Below are 13,869 nucleotides of genomic sequence, written 5' to 3'. Positions count from 1 at the left end.
TTTATAGAGGTTTTTTCCCCCTGCCAGAATTTATATAACTTTGATAAAGATACAATTGTGTGTGTGTGTGTGTGTGTGTGTGTAAAATCACCATCATGAATAACTGTTCAGTACATTTGCATTGAAACGACAAATAAATTTTGTAGTTGAGGATAAAGAATTGATATATTCTAAGTTGTATTGAAATAAAAACACATGGCAAAATAGCTAAGTTATTTTTATTTATTTTTTTCCCTTGTGATAGAACAAGTAAGAAGTTTGCGACAAAGCACTATTGCCAAGCGTTCAAATGCTGCACCTTTAAATAGCACAAAAAAAGCATCTGTGAAGACTGTATCTGCACCTAAAACAGGGGTGAAACCACCAGAAAGGTGTCAGATTAAAGAAGAAGCTTGTACATCACCGAAACCTGAGTACCATAAAGAGAGCAGAAGGAGCAGCCGACATACTGGACAAATTGAAGCGGTCCCGGAAGAGTCTGTGTCTTCAAGTCATTCTTCAGTGCCATCTTGTCTTGAAATGAAGGATGAAGCTGGATTAGATTCTAAGCAGAAGTGTGATAATCCAGGAAAAGCAAATGTGCCATCTCATGAACTAAATTGTCCACTCCTTTCAGAGACTTGTGATAGTATTGAAGAAAAGAAAAATGAAGCTCTGATGGAATGTAAAAGCAAGACTGTTAGTAGCCCATTGTTTACATTTTCAGATAAAGAACATGAACAGAATGATTCTACTTCAGATAAAATGGATGAGACTACTGTTGAAGAAATGAGGGCAAAGGGGAAAGTTGAACAAGAATCAAAGGAAACAGTAAAATTTTCCCATGAAGGTGACCAAACTGTTGAAGAGCCTGCATCTTCTGCTGCTCTCTCTGGTGATGCTGCTTGTTCAAATTCAAATAAGACCGAAAAGAACATTGTAGGTGTATCCAGTTCTGTGGATGAAGTAAATGAATGTAACTTAGAATTCAAGAATACCATGGAAGCTTCTGATACAGCTAAGAACTCCCTTCATAGAAATGAAATAGAACCATTGGGTTATTGTAAAGACATAGAGTCTAATCATAAACATTCGGAGAGCATCGAATTTAGTAATTCAAACTTAGAGGTGGTTGATACTAGTACTTTTGAACCAGAAAGTACTATTTTAGAGAATGCTATTTGCGATGCGCCTGACCAGAATGCAAAACAGTTGAATATTACCGAAAGTATTAAAATGGATTCTCATGAAACAGCAAACCTTCAGGATGACAGAAATAGCCCGTCAAGTAGTGTTTCTTGCTTAGAGTCAAAAAACATAAAATCAAAACACACAAAACTTGTAATTCATTCTAAGCAAAACATGACCACAAATACTCTGAAAAAAATTGTTGCAGCAAAGCATGAATTAATACATAACAAAACTAAAGTTAATGTCAAAAGTGTGAAACGAAATGCTGATGAGCCAGAATCTCAGCAAAATTTCCATAGGCCAGTTAAAGTGAGAAAAAAACAAGTTGATAAGGATTCAAAGATTCAGAGTTACAATTCTGGGGTTAAATCTGTGAAAAATCAAGCTCACTCTATATCGAAAAAAACACAAGATCAAAATGTACTACAGATTTCCAAACCAGTAGCTCATTCTTTGAGTGATAAGCCTCATGGTCACCCTGGTTACCCCAAAGAACCCCATCATCCTGCACAAACTGGACATTTATTACATTCCGGCCCGAAACAGTGCCATAAGCCCCAGCCGCCAGCTCCAGCCGTGAAGACCAATAGTCATGTGAAGGAAGAGCTCGAACATGCAGGTGGCGGAGAGCATTTTAAGGAAGAGGACAAACTGAAACTAAAAAAACCTGAGAAGAGCCTACAGCCCCGCCAGAGAAGAAGCAGCAAAAGTTTTTCTTTGGATGAGCCACCGTTGTTCATTCCAGATAACATAGCTACCATAAAAAGAGAAGGCTCAGATCATAGCTCTGCATTTGAGAGCAAATATATGTGGACTCCCAGCAAGCAGTGTGGGTTTTGCAAAAAACCACATGGCAACAGGTGTGTGTGTGTGTGTGTGTGTGTGTGTGTGTGTGTGTGTGTGCGCGTGCATGCGTGTGCGCGTGTGAGAGAGATGTACATTGAAGAGAAATTGCTTTTTTAGGGTGGGACTAGTGTGAGAACTTCTCTATAGAAAGAAATTATTGTAACATGCAAAGACTTACAGAAACAAAAAAACCTTCATGAATCCTGGATAAATGATAGAAAGATGGAGCCACTGAATTTACAAATATGTCATCCTAGAACATTTTAAAAAGCATAGCCTTACTAACACCTGGTATTTATAGAAATGTTTTGTCATTGTAACCAGTTAGAGTGTAATTTAGTCATTACATCTGAAAAAAACCCCCAAAACTTTCTGCTAATCAGGAAATTGTTATGCTGCTGTGGGTCTGTGAGTTACATATTTTATTTGGCTCAAAAAGAACCTAGTAATAAAGTGTGAAGGTCATAATGCAAATACTATTTTTCTTTTGAAGATTTTTTTTTTTTTTGGGTAAAAGGAAGCACATTATAACCTAATACCACTATTTCATAACTATCAAACTGGACCTTGGAATGAAATTTGGTAGCTAGAAAAACTGTTAAATAACACAGGTGAATTTTGTATGTACATGGAATGGAGTAACAGCATGTACTTCTTTTTGAATGTTTTAGTGATTTGAAGGATTTCTTGTGAATTCTAATCTTTTAAGAAGTGATTTTAGCACTGCCCTTCAGCATTCTTTCCTTAGGATTCAGTGTTTCCTAGTTTTATGACACTACCTCCACCCGTGTATTTTATTTGCTAGCTTTTTAAGAAAGGAAAACAAGATGAAGTGGAGTTTGCAGCTGCAAGATTATCCTGTTCACGTGTTCAGATTGCTGCTGGAACGTCTATCAACGTCAATATGATAAAAGAACACTATAACTTGCACGTCGTAATATTGTCCTTAACTTGTGAAAGTAAATGTTAGATTGACTTCCCAGCACTATCAGATTACATAAAAATGAAATCCTTTAGGTAGGGACAGTTTAGTAAAGTGTGTTGTAATTCATGAGTTTGGTGAGTAGGGTGGTGGTGGGAGGAGAGCGGGGAGGCCTTGGGGCGATTCAGTAAAAAATAACAAGTTTATGTGGAAGGGTTTCTTCCTTTGTGATTTAGCCTGAGGCCTATTTTTAGTGTCAGTGGTTACTTTATAACAACATAGTCCAGTTTTTAAAAATTGTGACTTATTTTAATATAGTGCTGCACTTACCCTCACTTATGTGTTCTTTATAGTTTTTATTTAAAGCACTTTATTCAGATGTTCTGAGGTGGGCCTGCTAAATTTTCAGACCTAAGAGAATTAGGGGCTGGATGACGCATTTAAGTGCTTTTTAAAGCCAGCCCTTTTCTTTCTGCTAGAATCTTCCAAAAATTATCATGATTACATGTGGTTAGAGTAATGGAATAGTGCATGAGCTTTTAGAATGAAACTTTGGTGTAAAGTTGGAAGCCATGTTAAGTATGCTGTAATATAGCTAGCTTTTTTGTAGATAAACTTGTGTTCTCATGTCCTGGTCCACAGGATTTTGCCCAGACTTTTTAATGGCGACTGTCACTTCAACATCAACAGTTATTTTCCTAAAATGAAGATGGATTTTTACCTAATGCCGCCTTTTGGATCTACTCTATAAAACCTAGTTTCTTTGCTTCAGTCTGGAAAATGACTTAGAATATTAGATGTATAGGGATTTTGAGTTCATTCTATGTAATTGACGTGAAGAATATAACATTGGAAACAATCAATATTGGAAGCACCATTACACATTACTTCAATTTTGTGAATAAAGAACCCTAAATATTTGATTGTTTTTTTTCTTTACATAATAACTAGCCTTCACTACTTTGATACATTGTGCTTATATACGTTGAGGTTACTCAAAAAATGCACCTGTCATGCTGCATGTAATTTTCTTATTTTAAGTCATGCATAAGAATATGAATTTATTAGGACGGGCCTATCTGGAAATAATTTTCATCCCCCTTTTTTATCTCACACACGAGCCACATTGGAAGCTATTTGGTAATAATTTTCTAGCGCTTGTGACAGCTTTGCTTCTGTAAAGGCTATTTTAACTTCAGCATTTTACACGTATTGCAACTGAGGTTTGCTTCTTGTATGTGCTTCCAGTTGGAAATTATATTTTTTAATGTAGATTTGTTTATGGCATGGCCAAATGTAATATTTGATCATAAACAACTTATATACATATCCTAAAGACAGTAGGGATTGACTTTTTAACGATTTACACTTCATGCTGAGTTAGTTTTTCTTCCATTTATTTTCCTGATTCAGCCTAAAATTATACATATTATTTTAAAAGCCTCACTAATACTCATTTATAAAAAATATCAGTGTTATCTTTGAACTTTTCAGCATAAGCTAGTTGGTATTTTGGAAGAATGAAGTCTTAAGTCTTCACATTATTTACCTGGTATCTGGCCGTCCAGAACGTATTTGTATCTTTAGTTTATATTACACTTTCTTGCCCAGTCATAGAAGATCAGTATATTGGATGAAATTAAAAAAAAAATTGCCTTAGAATGGGTTCATAGCTTTACACTCAAGAAATCTTTTTCTGAGAAGGAAATTTTCTTCTAGAATAAATGATTCTGGTGTTCCTTCAGACTTCAAAAGTTTGATAAGATTTTTTCCCCTGCAGATTAGGTTGTTAGTAACAAAAACATTGATTTAATGTTTATATGGAATTTAATCCTTTCATAGAAAATAGCGAGTACATATACATTCACAGTAATGTGGTCTAGATTTGTCCCTTAAACACTTATCAGAACTGAAGGTCCATATTGTATCAGTTGCATTGTTAGTGAATTAATGACATGCACTTGCTAAGAACTGGAGTTTGCAATGTTGCCTCTGATTTACTTTGAAGAAATTTGAACATTTTCTAAGAGTATATTTTGGCTTATGCCAAACAAATTAGAATCAAGATTGAATTTTAAATTAGTTTTTAATTACTATATAGATCTAGCTTAGTTCTTTGTTTTTAAATTTTGTGCATGAACATATACCTAGGAAAACAAACAGATACTTCCAAACTCTTCCATAACTGATTTATGTTGACTAGGTCCACTTAATTGATCCAGAACTAAACACAATATTCATTTTTTAAAAAATAAAATATATAGCATCCAGGTTGTAGTCTTTTCCTTAAGTGATTTTGCCTGTTGGTAATCAGAAATTCAAGGACTGCAGAAAATGGGAGAGTAATTCTAGCTGTATGATCCGTACTGCCCTTCCTCTCACATTTTTAAACCATGAGGAATAATATGAAAAGGGAAGAAAATATATAATCCCTTTTTGTGATTCATCGTCTTTTTAAAAAAATATGGTTCATCAAGTTCATAGCACTTCCAAGTTTTACATCTAAAATTGATACATATTTATATTTTTGGGTATTGACTTTCATGTTAATTACGTTTTCCCCAGGACGTGGAAATTTTTATAAATGTAATTTTTTTCTTGATTAGAATTTTATTTAATACATAAAATCTAAACCACTCAGATAACATCTGTAGATGGCACTAGAGATTTACTCTAAAGAGCCTCTCAAATTTGAGGAGACATTTCCAAAATAATTTTAAATTAGGCGTGGAATAATGGCTTGCAAATTTCATGATTTAACTATTTCATGGTTAATAATTTGAAATTAGTTGATAATGGGCTTTATAAATTGATATTTAGATTTGGATTTGAGACAAAAACAGCCAAAGTCATAGTGTAGGTATTTAAGTAATGTCTTACTGAAAATATTCCAGACTTGCTTTGAAGAAGCTCTTGACAGTGGGAAAGCAAGGGAAACCACTGTTTTTCCTTCAGTATTTCAAAGACATTCATATTAGTTGCTGTCAAGAAATAGCAGTTTTTATGACTTTGGAACCTGAAATTGAAGAAATTTTAAGCTGTATTTTTCAAACAATTTCCTGTTGACTGGAAGAGTTGTATCATTGAAACATGGATTCATCTAAAATATTCCCCAGACCCAGAGAAACCTTTTCTGTTTTGCAAACAAATCACATTTTTTTTTTAAAGTTTTCTTGCTAGGCTTATGAATTTAGAACATTCTGGTTGTTTTGTTGGTGTTTACATAAGGCATGAGTGTTTTCTGCCTTTTTCCCTAGTCAAATGAGTCGTTGGGGAAATGATGCCTTATCTGGTAAAGCTGGCACAAGCATTACAAGTTAGGGTAAAGAAAGGTGAATTATAGGCTTGGAGAAGTCAGATTTCCTTGATGCACAGCAGTAGCTTGGTGCACCATAGAATGGCACACAAGGAAGAGGGCAGCTATTGAGGAATGGGGTAGTTGGCATGACTTCAAGACACCCTGTAAAGATTGACACTGTTCTGACCTTTATAGTTTCAACATTAAAAAGACTGGTGTGTTTAGGCACAGTTGGCCATACCACTGTGTATGAAACCTTTAACATCTTCCTGTTGGACCACAGGTTTTTAAAAGGAATTGGACACTGTAGGAGGTGCCACTATTTATCAAAATCGGCAGTCTTTAAATCCTTAAAGAATATACTTAAATCCTTCTATCTTAATCTTCCAAACATACCGTGAATTAGTAACCTTAAGAAGATAGGAAAGTATTAAACATGATTAAGTCAGTGAGCTTTGTAAGTTTCCTAACAATGGGTTAAAAGTATGTTAAAAAGGTAATTTCGCCCTCAAATTGCTGTTTGTACATCTGATTTGCCATTTTATTCCAAAGTAATTCTACATATTGTTTCTAGGTTACAAAAACAACTTTTTAGAGTCATAAATCTCATGTGCCGTTTTCATTGGTTAGTAAAGTCATTAGATAAAGTACAGTAAAGGGAAAACTTTTATAAGGAGATTGGAAATCTTTTAAAAATCAGGCTGAATATTAACATTTTCATGCTAATACATAATACTGATCTTTATTGGGGAAAAAGTTTAAAGCACATGTTCAGTAGTACGGAAATCCACACTCAAAAAGTTCATAAAAAGATTTTTTTAGTGTAATCAATGTGACACCATGAACCAGAATATTTTGAGCTCAAAGAATAGTTACATAGTTAAGGTGGCTAATAAACAATTTGAGAGACTCCATTACGTTAGTTTTTAAGTTGCATTTTTATTGCTACCTGGTTTTTTGTCACTGAAAATGATTGATTGGATAAATGATTCTCCAGTTTTATGTATGATGTTATGCCTGTGGTGAATGTAATTGTGACTTCGATGGATTGTCTGATAAAAGTATCACAAATCTTAACCACCCTTCTCAGTGGAGATATATTGCTATTTTATTTATAGAGTATACTGACAAAGGTCAGTTGCTCTTTATTGTCATCCATATGTTTTTTCCCCCCCAGTATTTTCTCATTCATAGGGAAAATAAATAGTTGACTTATTAAGAGTTCCATTTTCATAGAATATTATTTTCTTTGAAAACTTGCTCCATGTTGAATTGAATGGGTAAACATGGAAAATGTGCAAAATATCAGAAAGTCAAATACTAAAAATTTCGTTTGGGCTTATGATATTGGTTTAAGGAAATGTATCAAATTTAAGTTTTTTTTTTGTTTTTTTCCCAGGTTTATGGTTGGCTGTGGGAGATGTGATGACTGGTTTCATGGTGATTGTGTTGGGTTAAGCCTTTCTCAAGCACAACAAATGGGAGAGGAAGACAAAGAATATGTGTGTGTGAAATGCTGTGCTGAAGAAGATAAAAAGACTGAAATAATAGATCCAGATACTTTAGAAAACCAAGCTAAAGTTGAAGTCCAGAGTGAAGATAAAACAATGGAATATGAAAAGCTTGGGTTATCAAAGCACACACCAACAAATGACAAAACCAAATATATGGATGATACAGTGAAGCACAAGGTCAAAATTTTAAAACGGGTGAGCTTCTCACTAATGCATTCTTTTTTTATTTAAGAAATTTGTATAGACTATGAAAATTTGAAATTTCTCCTTAGGGTTCATTGTTCTAATGTACATTTTCAAACTTATTTTTCCAGAAGAATGGGTGACGTTTTATTTAAAATACTGACAATTTTGGTGAAACCTGGTAGTGACGTATTCAGAACATACAGATGTATTTCTTACTGTTTTGTGCTATTTCTAGTCTCTAGTTTGGTATTTGGATTTTCTGGGTAGGAGGTGTGTGATCTTGTGGTGTTAAATAAGTGTAAATTTTGGTTGCTTATAATTTTTTAAAAACTTTTTAGTCCATAAATATTGACTAATTCTTAAACCACATTTGGCATTTTTATTTTCAAGAGGCAGAGTTATTTTTTTCTCTGTGAAGGAAAGTAATCTTAATTATTTTGACCTTTGTCCCAGTAGTTTCTTGGAACCTTCACCTCATAATTTTTCAAATAAAATGTGGTCTCTTTAAAAGTTGTCAGTTTTCTCCCATCTTATATTTTCTAACTGTCTTCTAAAAATATTTCCTAAATAGAAATTTCAAGATATTTAGTCAGTTACAGGAGAAGTGTATAAAGGACACAACACTTTATCTGATTACATTTTTAAAAAAATTTTCATTATCTGCCTTTTTATTACATTTGGTTTTTCAAATCATTGATTTGTTATTCTTATAGATAGAGCTAGGGAGCACAGTGGCAACAAATGTATATGGACAGTCAAGTATAATCAAAAGACAATGAACATAAATTTGTAGAGTTGGAAGGAACCTTGGAACTCTTTTAGTCCAACCGTTCAGATTTAAGAGCATAATAACATATTTTCACCAAAATCTCTGTGACTTACAAACTCAGTTCTTTCAGACACTCCTTACATGACAAATCTTGATTAGTTTCAGTTCACCAAATCCTCAGGGCATCCAGTTTTCTGTCTGCCACAACTTTTTGAGAATCAGCATGTCCTTCTGACATGCTGTTGCTTTTTCTGTCGATTTGATTAGCAGCAAAGTAATTGATAATATAGAACTGAATGTTCCATTGAGAACAATTTAGAGCACACCTTAGCAAAGCTTCTATTTATCATTAAATGTTAGTCATCCCTTCTTGGATATAATTTCTTGGCCATTTAGAAATATAATTCATTGTTCTGTCATTTAGCTGAGTTGTCCCCATCTGGTCTAAAGAGACATGAAAAACATTAACATTATAGCTGTTTTGAGAAGCCCTCTACCCTGTCTCTTATCAGAAAAAGAACTGAGATTATTCTGATTTTGTAAATGCATGTGCTATCCAAGTGATTATTGCTTCCTTTTCCTTTTGTTAATGAACTGTTGAATCTTATTTAAACTTGTCTGATTTAAGTTTATGAAATCTGCTTTTTTAAATATCACTGGTTATACCTAGATTTTGTGTTGAACCATTTACTGAGTTCCTATTGTGTGCCAAGCATGGTACCGGGCTTGGGTAGATAACACTGATTGAAATATGTTCCTGCTCTCAAGTAAATCTAGTTGGAGAGGTAGAAAATAAATAAGTAAATTAAAAAATTAGAAGATTCCTAGTCTAGAGAAAATCGGTTTTTGTATGTACTCTGTCTTAAAACCTGTGATTATATGTATAGACAGTGTTCTCCTGTCTTTCAGACAGGAGATGTGATTCGATTAATTACTCCCAAGGTCTCAGAATTCTGGTTTCACTAGTCGTTCTTTGTGGATTATAGTAGGACAAGAGTGGCAGATATCCTGATGGCTCGTTCTACCTTATGGGGGTTAAAATTGCCAGTATGTACACTGAGAACTTAACCTGATACACTTATAGGTGATTATGACTTCATTTGTTTTAGAATATAGTGGAAAATATAGATACATATTTCTCCACAATTTCTATTTTTCATACCCACATCTAACTAAGAGAACTCTTATACCAGATTTAATTTTTTGTTACTGGGAACATGATCTCTATTTTTTAGTTCTCCTTTATATAGGAGACTAAATAGGCTATTATGTATCAAGGCTATTAAATAGGCCTTTATACTTTATATATAATAATATATATTACATATTAAACAGAAAATAAATGCATAAATGGATTTTGAATGAAAAGGTGTATTTTCTTTTTGCTGTTCAGAGTTATTGTACATCTTTAAAAAAGCCCTTTAAACACTTACAGGACTAAAGAATGGAATATGCTTGATATAATAATAAGTTGTAGTACTAATTAAGTTTTAGTTCTTTTCATCTATATACTCTTGAGGCTTGCTTTATATTTAGAAATAGTTTAATAGTTTTCATTCTAATGCATTAAATATTATTTTTTCCAGGAACCTGGTGAAGGGAAAAGCTCATCAGACTGTAGAGATAATGAAATAAAAAAATGGCAGCTAGCTCCTCTTCGAAAGGTGGGACAACCATTTTTACCTCGGAGGTCTTCAGAAGAAAAAGGTGAAAAAATACCAAAAGAGTCTACAACCGTTACATGCACAGGAGAAAAGGCTTCAAAACCAGGAAGTAAGACTAATAGACAATACTAATGGTGGTAGAAGATGAGTTTAGAGAAAATTATGATGGAGCTTTGAAGCCATGACAGTTAATATTTTATTCTGAATATAATGGGAAACCTTTAGAAGGTTTTTTTAAGGAATGATGGTTTTTCTGTGGAGACTGGATTGTAGGAGGGAGGATAGGAGAGGAAAGTAGACTGTTTAGCAGTATCCAAGGAAAGAACGGATATTAGCTTGGAACAGAGGCACAATGGAGGTACTAGTGAGAAGTGGTCAGATTCAGATATTTTATGGTAGAGTTGGCAGAACTTGCCGATGGATTAGATATAGATAGATGAAGGAAAGAGCCTTAGTAGATGATTAGGTAAGTGTTGGTGCTGTTTACTGAGATTAGAAAGACTGAGAGTGAAGATTTGGGGAGTAGTATTGAACAATTTTGTTTTGAGCTTTTTAACTTTGAGAATCCTATTAGATATACAGGCGTTGATGATTGAATAAACCTTTGGCTGATGAGTCTGGAGCTTAGGGAAGATTTTGGGGGATGGTATATAAATTTGGGATTTATCAGTGCATAGTTATTTAAAATCATGAACTTAGCAGCTACGGAGAGAGAGTTCAGTAATGAAGAGGCAGAAGCAGAGCCCTTGGGGCACACCAGCATTTAGAAGGTGGGAAGAAGAGAGAGATGGTCTGTGACGTAAGAGACCATAGTGGCCTGGAAGCCAGAAGAAGTTTTAAGGAGGAGGGAATGATCAGCTGTGTCAAATGCTGTCTCGTCTGGACATCTAATAAGGTGAACACAGATTGTCAAATATGTGATATCACTGGTGACTTAATTAGAATGATTTTGGTGGATCAGTGGGGAAAAAAGCCAATTGTATTGGCTTATGGAAGAATGGAAAGTGAGGAACTATAGATACTGATTACAGATAAATCTCTCAAGGAATTTTGCTGTTAAAAGGAACAGAAGTGTGGTATTTAGAGGTAGATGTGGAATCAAGGACATTTTTAAAGGAGTTGTTATAGTATGTTTGTAAGACTAATGGGAATGATCTAGTAGAGACAGAATTTGGTGATCTAGGAGAGATTACATGAGAGTTGAGGTTCAGAGTCCATGAAGGAGACAGAAGCGAGGGGTTAGGTCATACGAAGGGAGATTGTACATGGTAGGAGGATTAGATGTGGTAGGTTAGTAAATTTGGTGATGGGAAGATGTGATAGCTGACATTTTCCTGTTTTCTCAATAAGAATCTGAAGCGTGAAAATCAAATGAAGTTGAAGTTGGGGAAGGACGTATTGTTGGTTTGAGAAGAGAGGAGAAAATTTATAAAATAGATGTGTTGGAAAGAGGGAGAGCAAATTTACTAGGAAAATTTAATGAGATTAGGGCAGCAGATTGAGTTATTTACTTGAGATTTGTGGTTATAAATTTAAAATCTGCCAGCACCAGTGCTTATTTTTCTCCAGTTACCTTCAGCTGTTTGTGGGTTCTTTGGGTAAAGGATAAAAGTTGGCTTTCACCAGGGTTATGGTTTTGCCAGTGCAGATGTTTCAAGGAGAGAGAATATGCAAAGTAATAGTGTTGGGCTATCTAATCAAAACTGGTTATATAGGAAAGTGAGGGCATGAATGGTAAAAATCATAGATTTAAGAATTTTTTGGAATGAGGTGATTCTAGAGTAAATAAGCTGGTATATGACAGGAGGTCAGAGTAGTGGAGTATTTGACATTGATATTTTGGAGATACGCATAAAGTAATAATGATGGAATGAAAAAATCATTTAAAAAGCTTAACATTCACATTACCAGTATCAAACACAATTGTTTTAAAATCAGGAGTGTCGTCATCGATTTTGTGGTATTAGTAAAATTGTTAAATTATCTACTCACTTAGTAAGTTCAGAGCATACTTTCTAAATAGTTTTTAAAAAGTTAATATATCTATGTGAAAAATAACTAGCTCTGAAAACCATTATCTAAAATGGAAAAAGGGTATGTACATTTTATAGCTTTAGGGCTGCTTTTTAATCACTTATTTCTAATTAAAATTCATTTAAATTAGAATTTCTTTTTTAAATGAGATATAATTGATATATATAACATTGTTTTAGTTTCAGGTGTACAACATAGTGATTTGATATTTGTATGTATTGTGAAATGATCACCACAGTAAGTCTAGTTAACATCCATCATCATATATAGATTTAGAATGTCAGGAATAGTTCAGTATGGAATATTCAGAAATAAGTAGTGAGTTTTAATCAGTCAGTTTTGTTTATTATGCATTAAAAAGAAAAATATATTTTTAGAAACAGTTTAATGTGTTTTGATATTTATTTAAATCAGGTGCTCATGAGAAGCACGAGATAAAAAAGAAGAAAATTGAAAAAGGAGTGTCTAATGTGCACCCTCCTCCTGCTTCCACTTCCAAGCCTTCTGCAGATCAGATCAGACAAAGTGTCAGACATTCTCTCAAAGACATTCTTATGAAAAGGTAACACACATTATCACTGTAGAAAATTGAATAATATGTGCTCCATGTATTTGAAAAATAATTGAATTATTCTAATTTTAAGACTTACAGACTCAAATTTGAAGGTACCAGAGGAAAAGGCAGCAAAAGTTGCCACAAAAATTGAAAAAGAGCTTTTCTCTTTTTTTCGGGACACAGATGCTAAATATAAGAATAAATATAGAAGTTTGATGTTCAATCTGAAAGATCCTAAAAACAATGTAAGTATGTTTTATTTATGTTCATAATAGATATTACTTTCCACTTTCCTAAATATGTGGCGATTTAAGATTGTAATAGAACAGATCTGTAATTTATTTCTTGGAGTGAGACCATGCTGCTGAACTGAGTTATGAATTCTGCATAGTGGTGGCCAGTGTTATACAATTTATGTGAATTTTCTTTCCCTGTACCTTGTTTAATCCAGTTTATTTAAAAAATTCATATGTATCCTTCAAAAACTATTAAGCTAAAATTGATAATACTATATTAATACTTCTGATTTAAATCTGAAAATAGAGCTGTATTTTTTAAGAAAATAAATTGCATTTTAGATAAAAAAGAAAACTATTTAAAAACGTTTTTATTATGTTAAATACAATGTTAGTTGTAAATATGTTTTAGGAGTGGAGTAAACATTAATTGAACCCTTAATCTTTTCCTGGGATTTCCTTTTTGGAATTTAGAAGGAATCTAAAAGCTGTGTGTGCAGATGCAAACTCCTTGCATATTTGCTTAACTTTTTTTTTTTTTTAAGATTTTTATTGGGGCTTTGGGGGGATGAGAACAGTGCTGGGGAATTGGGGGAAAGGGAACAGACAAGTTGCTGTCATTTTGTTCTTCAGTCTAGTTGTGGAGGACGTTGCTTCACTGGCCCAAGTTGGCA

At 33.7% G+C, this 13,869-nt stretch overlaps 1 protein-coding gene across 6 annotated transcripts in view; it reads left to right on the top strand.

Annotated features, from left to right (window-relative positions):
- Positions 1-13,869, top strand: part of PHF3 (PHD finger protein 3) — a 78,399-nt gene that overhangs the window by 48,623 nt on the left and 15,907 nt on the right. For 5 of the 6 annotated variants that reach the window (XM_019662411.1, XM_019662410.1, XM_019662406.1 and 2 more), the window contains 5 exons: positions 245-2,030; positions 7,636-7,945; positions 10,292-10,478; positions 12,818-12,965; positions 13,048-13,204. In XM_019662411.1, coding sequence (XP_019517956.1) covers positions 245-2,030; positions 7,636-7,945; positions 10,292-10,478; positions 12,818-12,965; positions 13,048-13,204 — 2,588 coding nt within the window. The remainder of the gene's footprint in view (positions 1-244; positions 2,031-7,635; positions 7,946-10,291; positions 10,479-12,817; positions 12,966-13,047; positions 13,205-13,869) is intronic. The other variant, XM_019662409.1, reaches the window with a different exon arrangement.

This window comes from Hipposideros armiger, unplaced genomic scaffold, assembly GCF_001890085.2.
Source record: "Hipposideros armiger isolate ML-2016 unplaced genomic scaffold, ASM189008v1 scaffold_375, whole genome shotgun sequence".
NCBI lineage: Eukaryota > Metazoa > Chordata > Mammalia > Chiroptera > Hipposideridae > Hipposideros > Hipposideros armiger.
The sequence above is the reverse complement of the archived record's forward strand: the minus strand, read 5'-3'. Positions and strand labels throughout refer to the sequence as shown.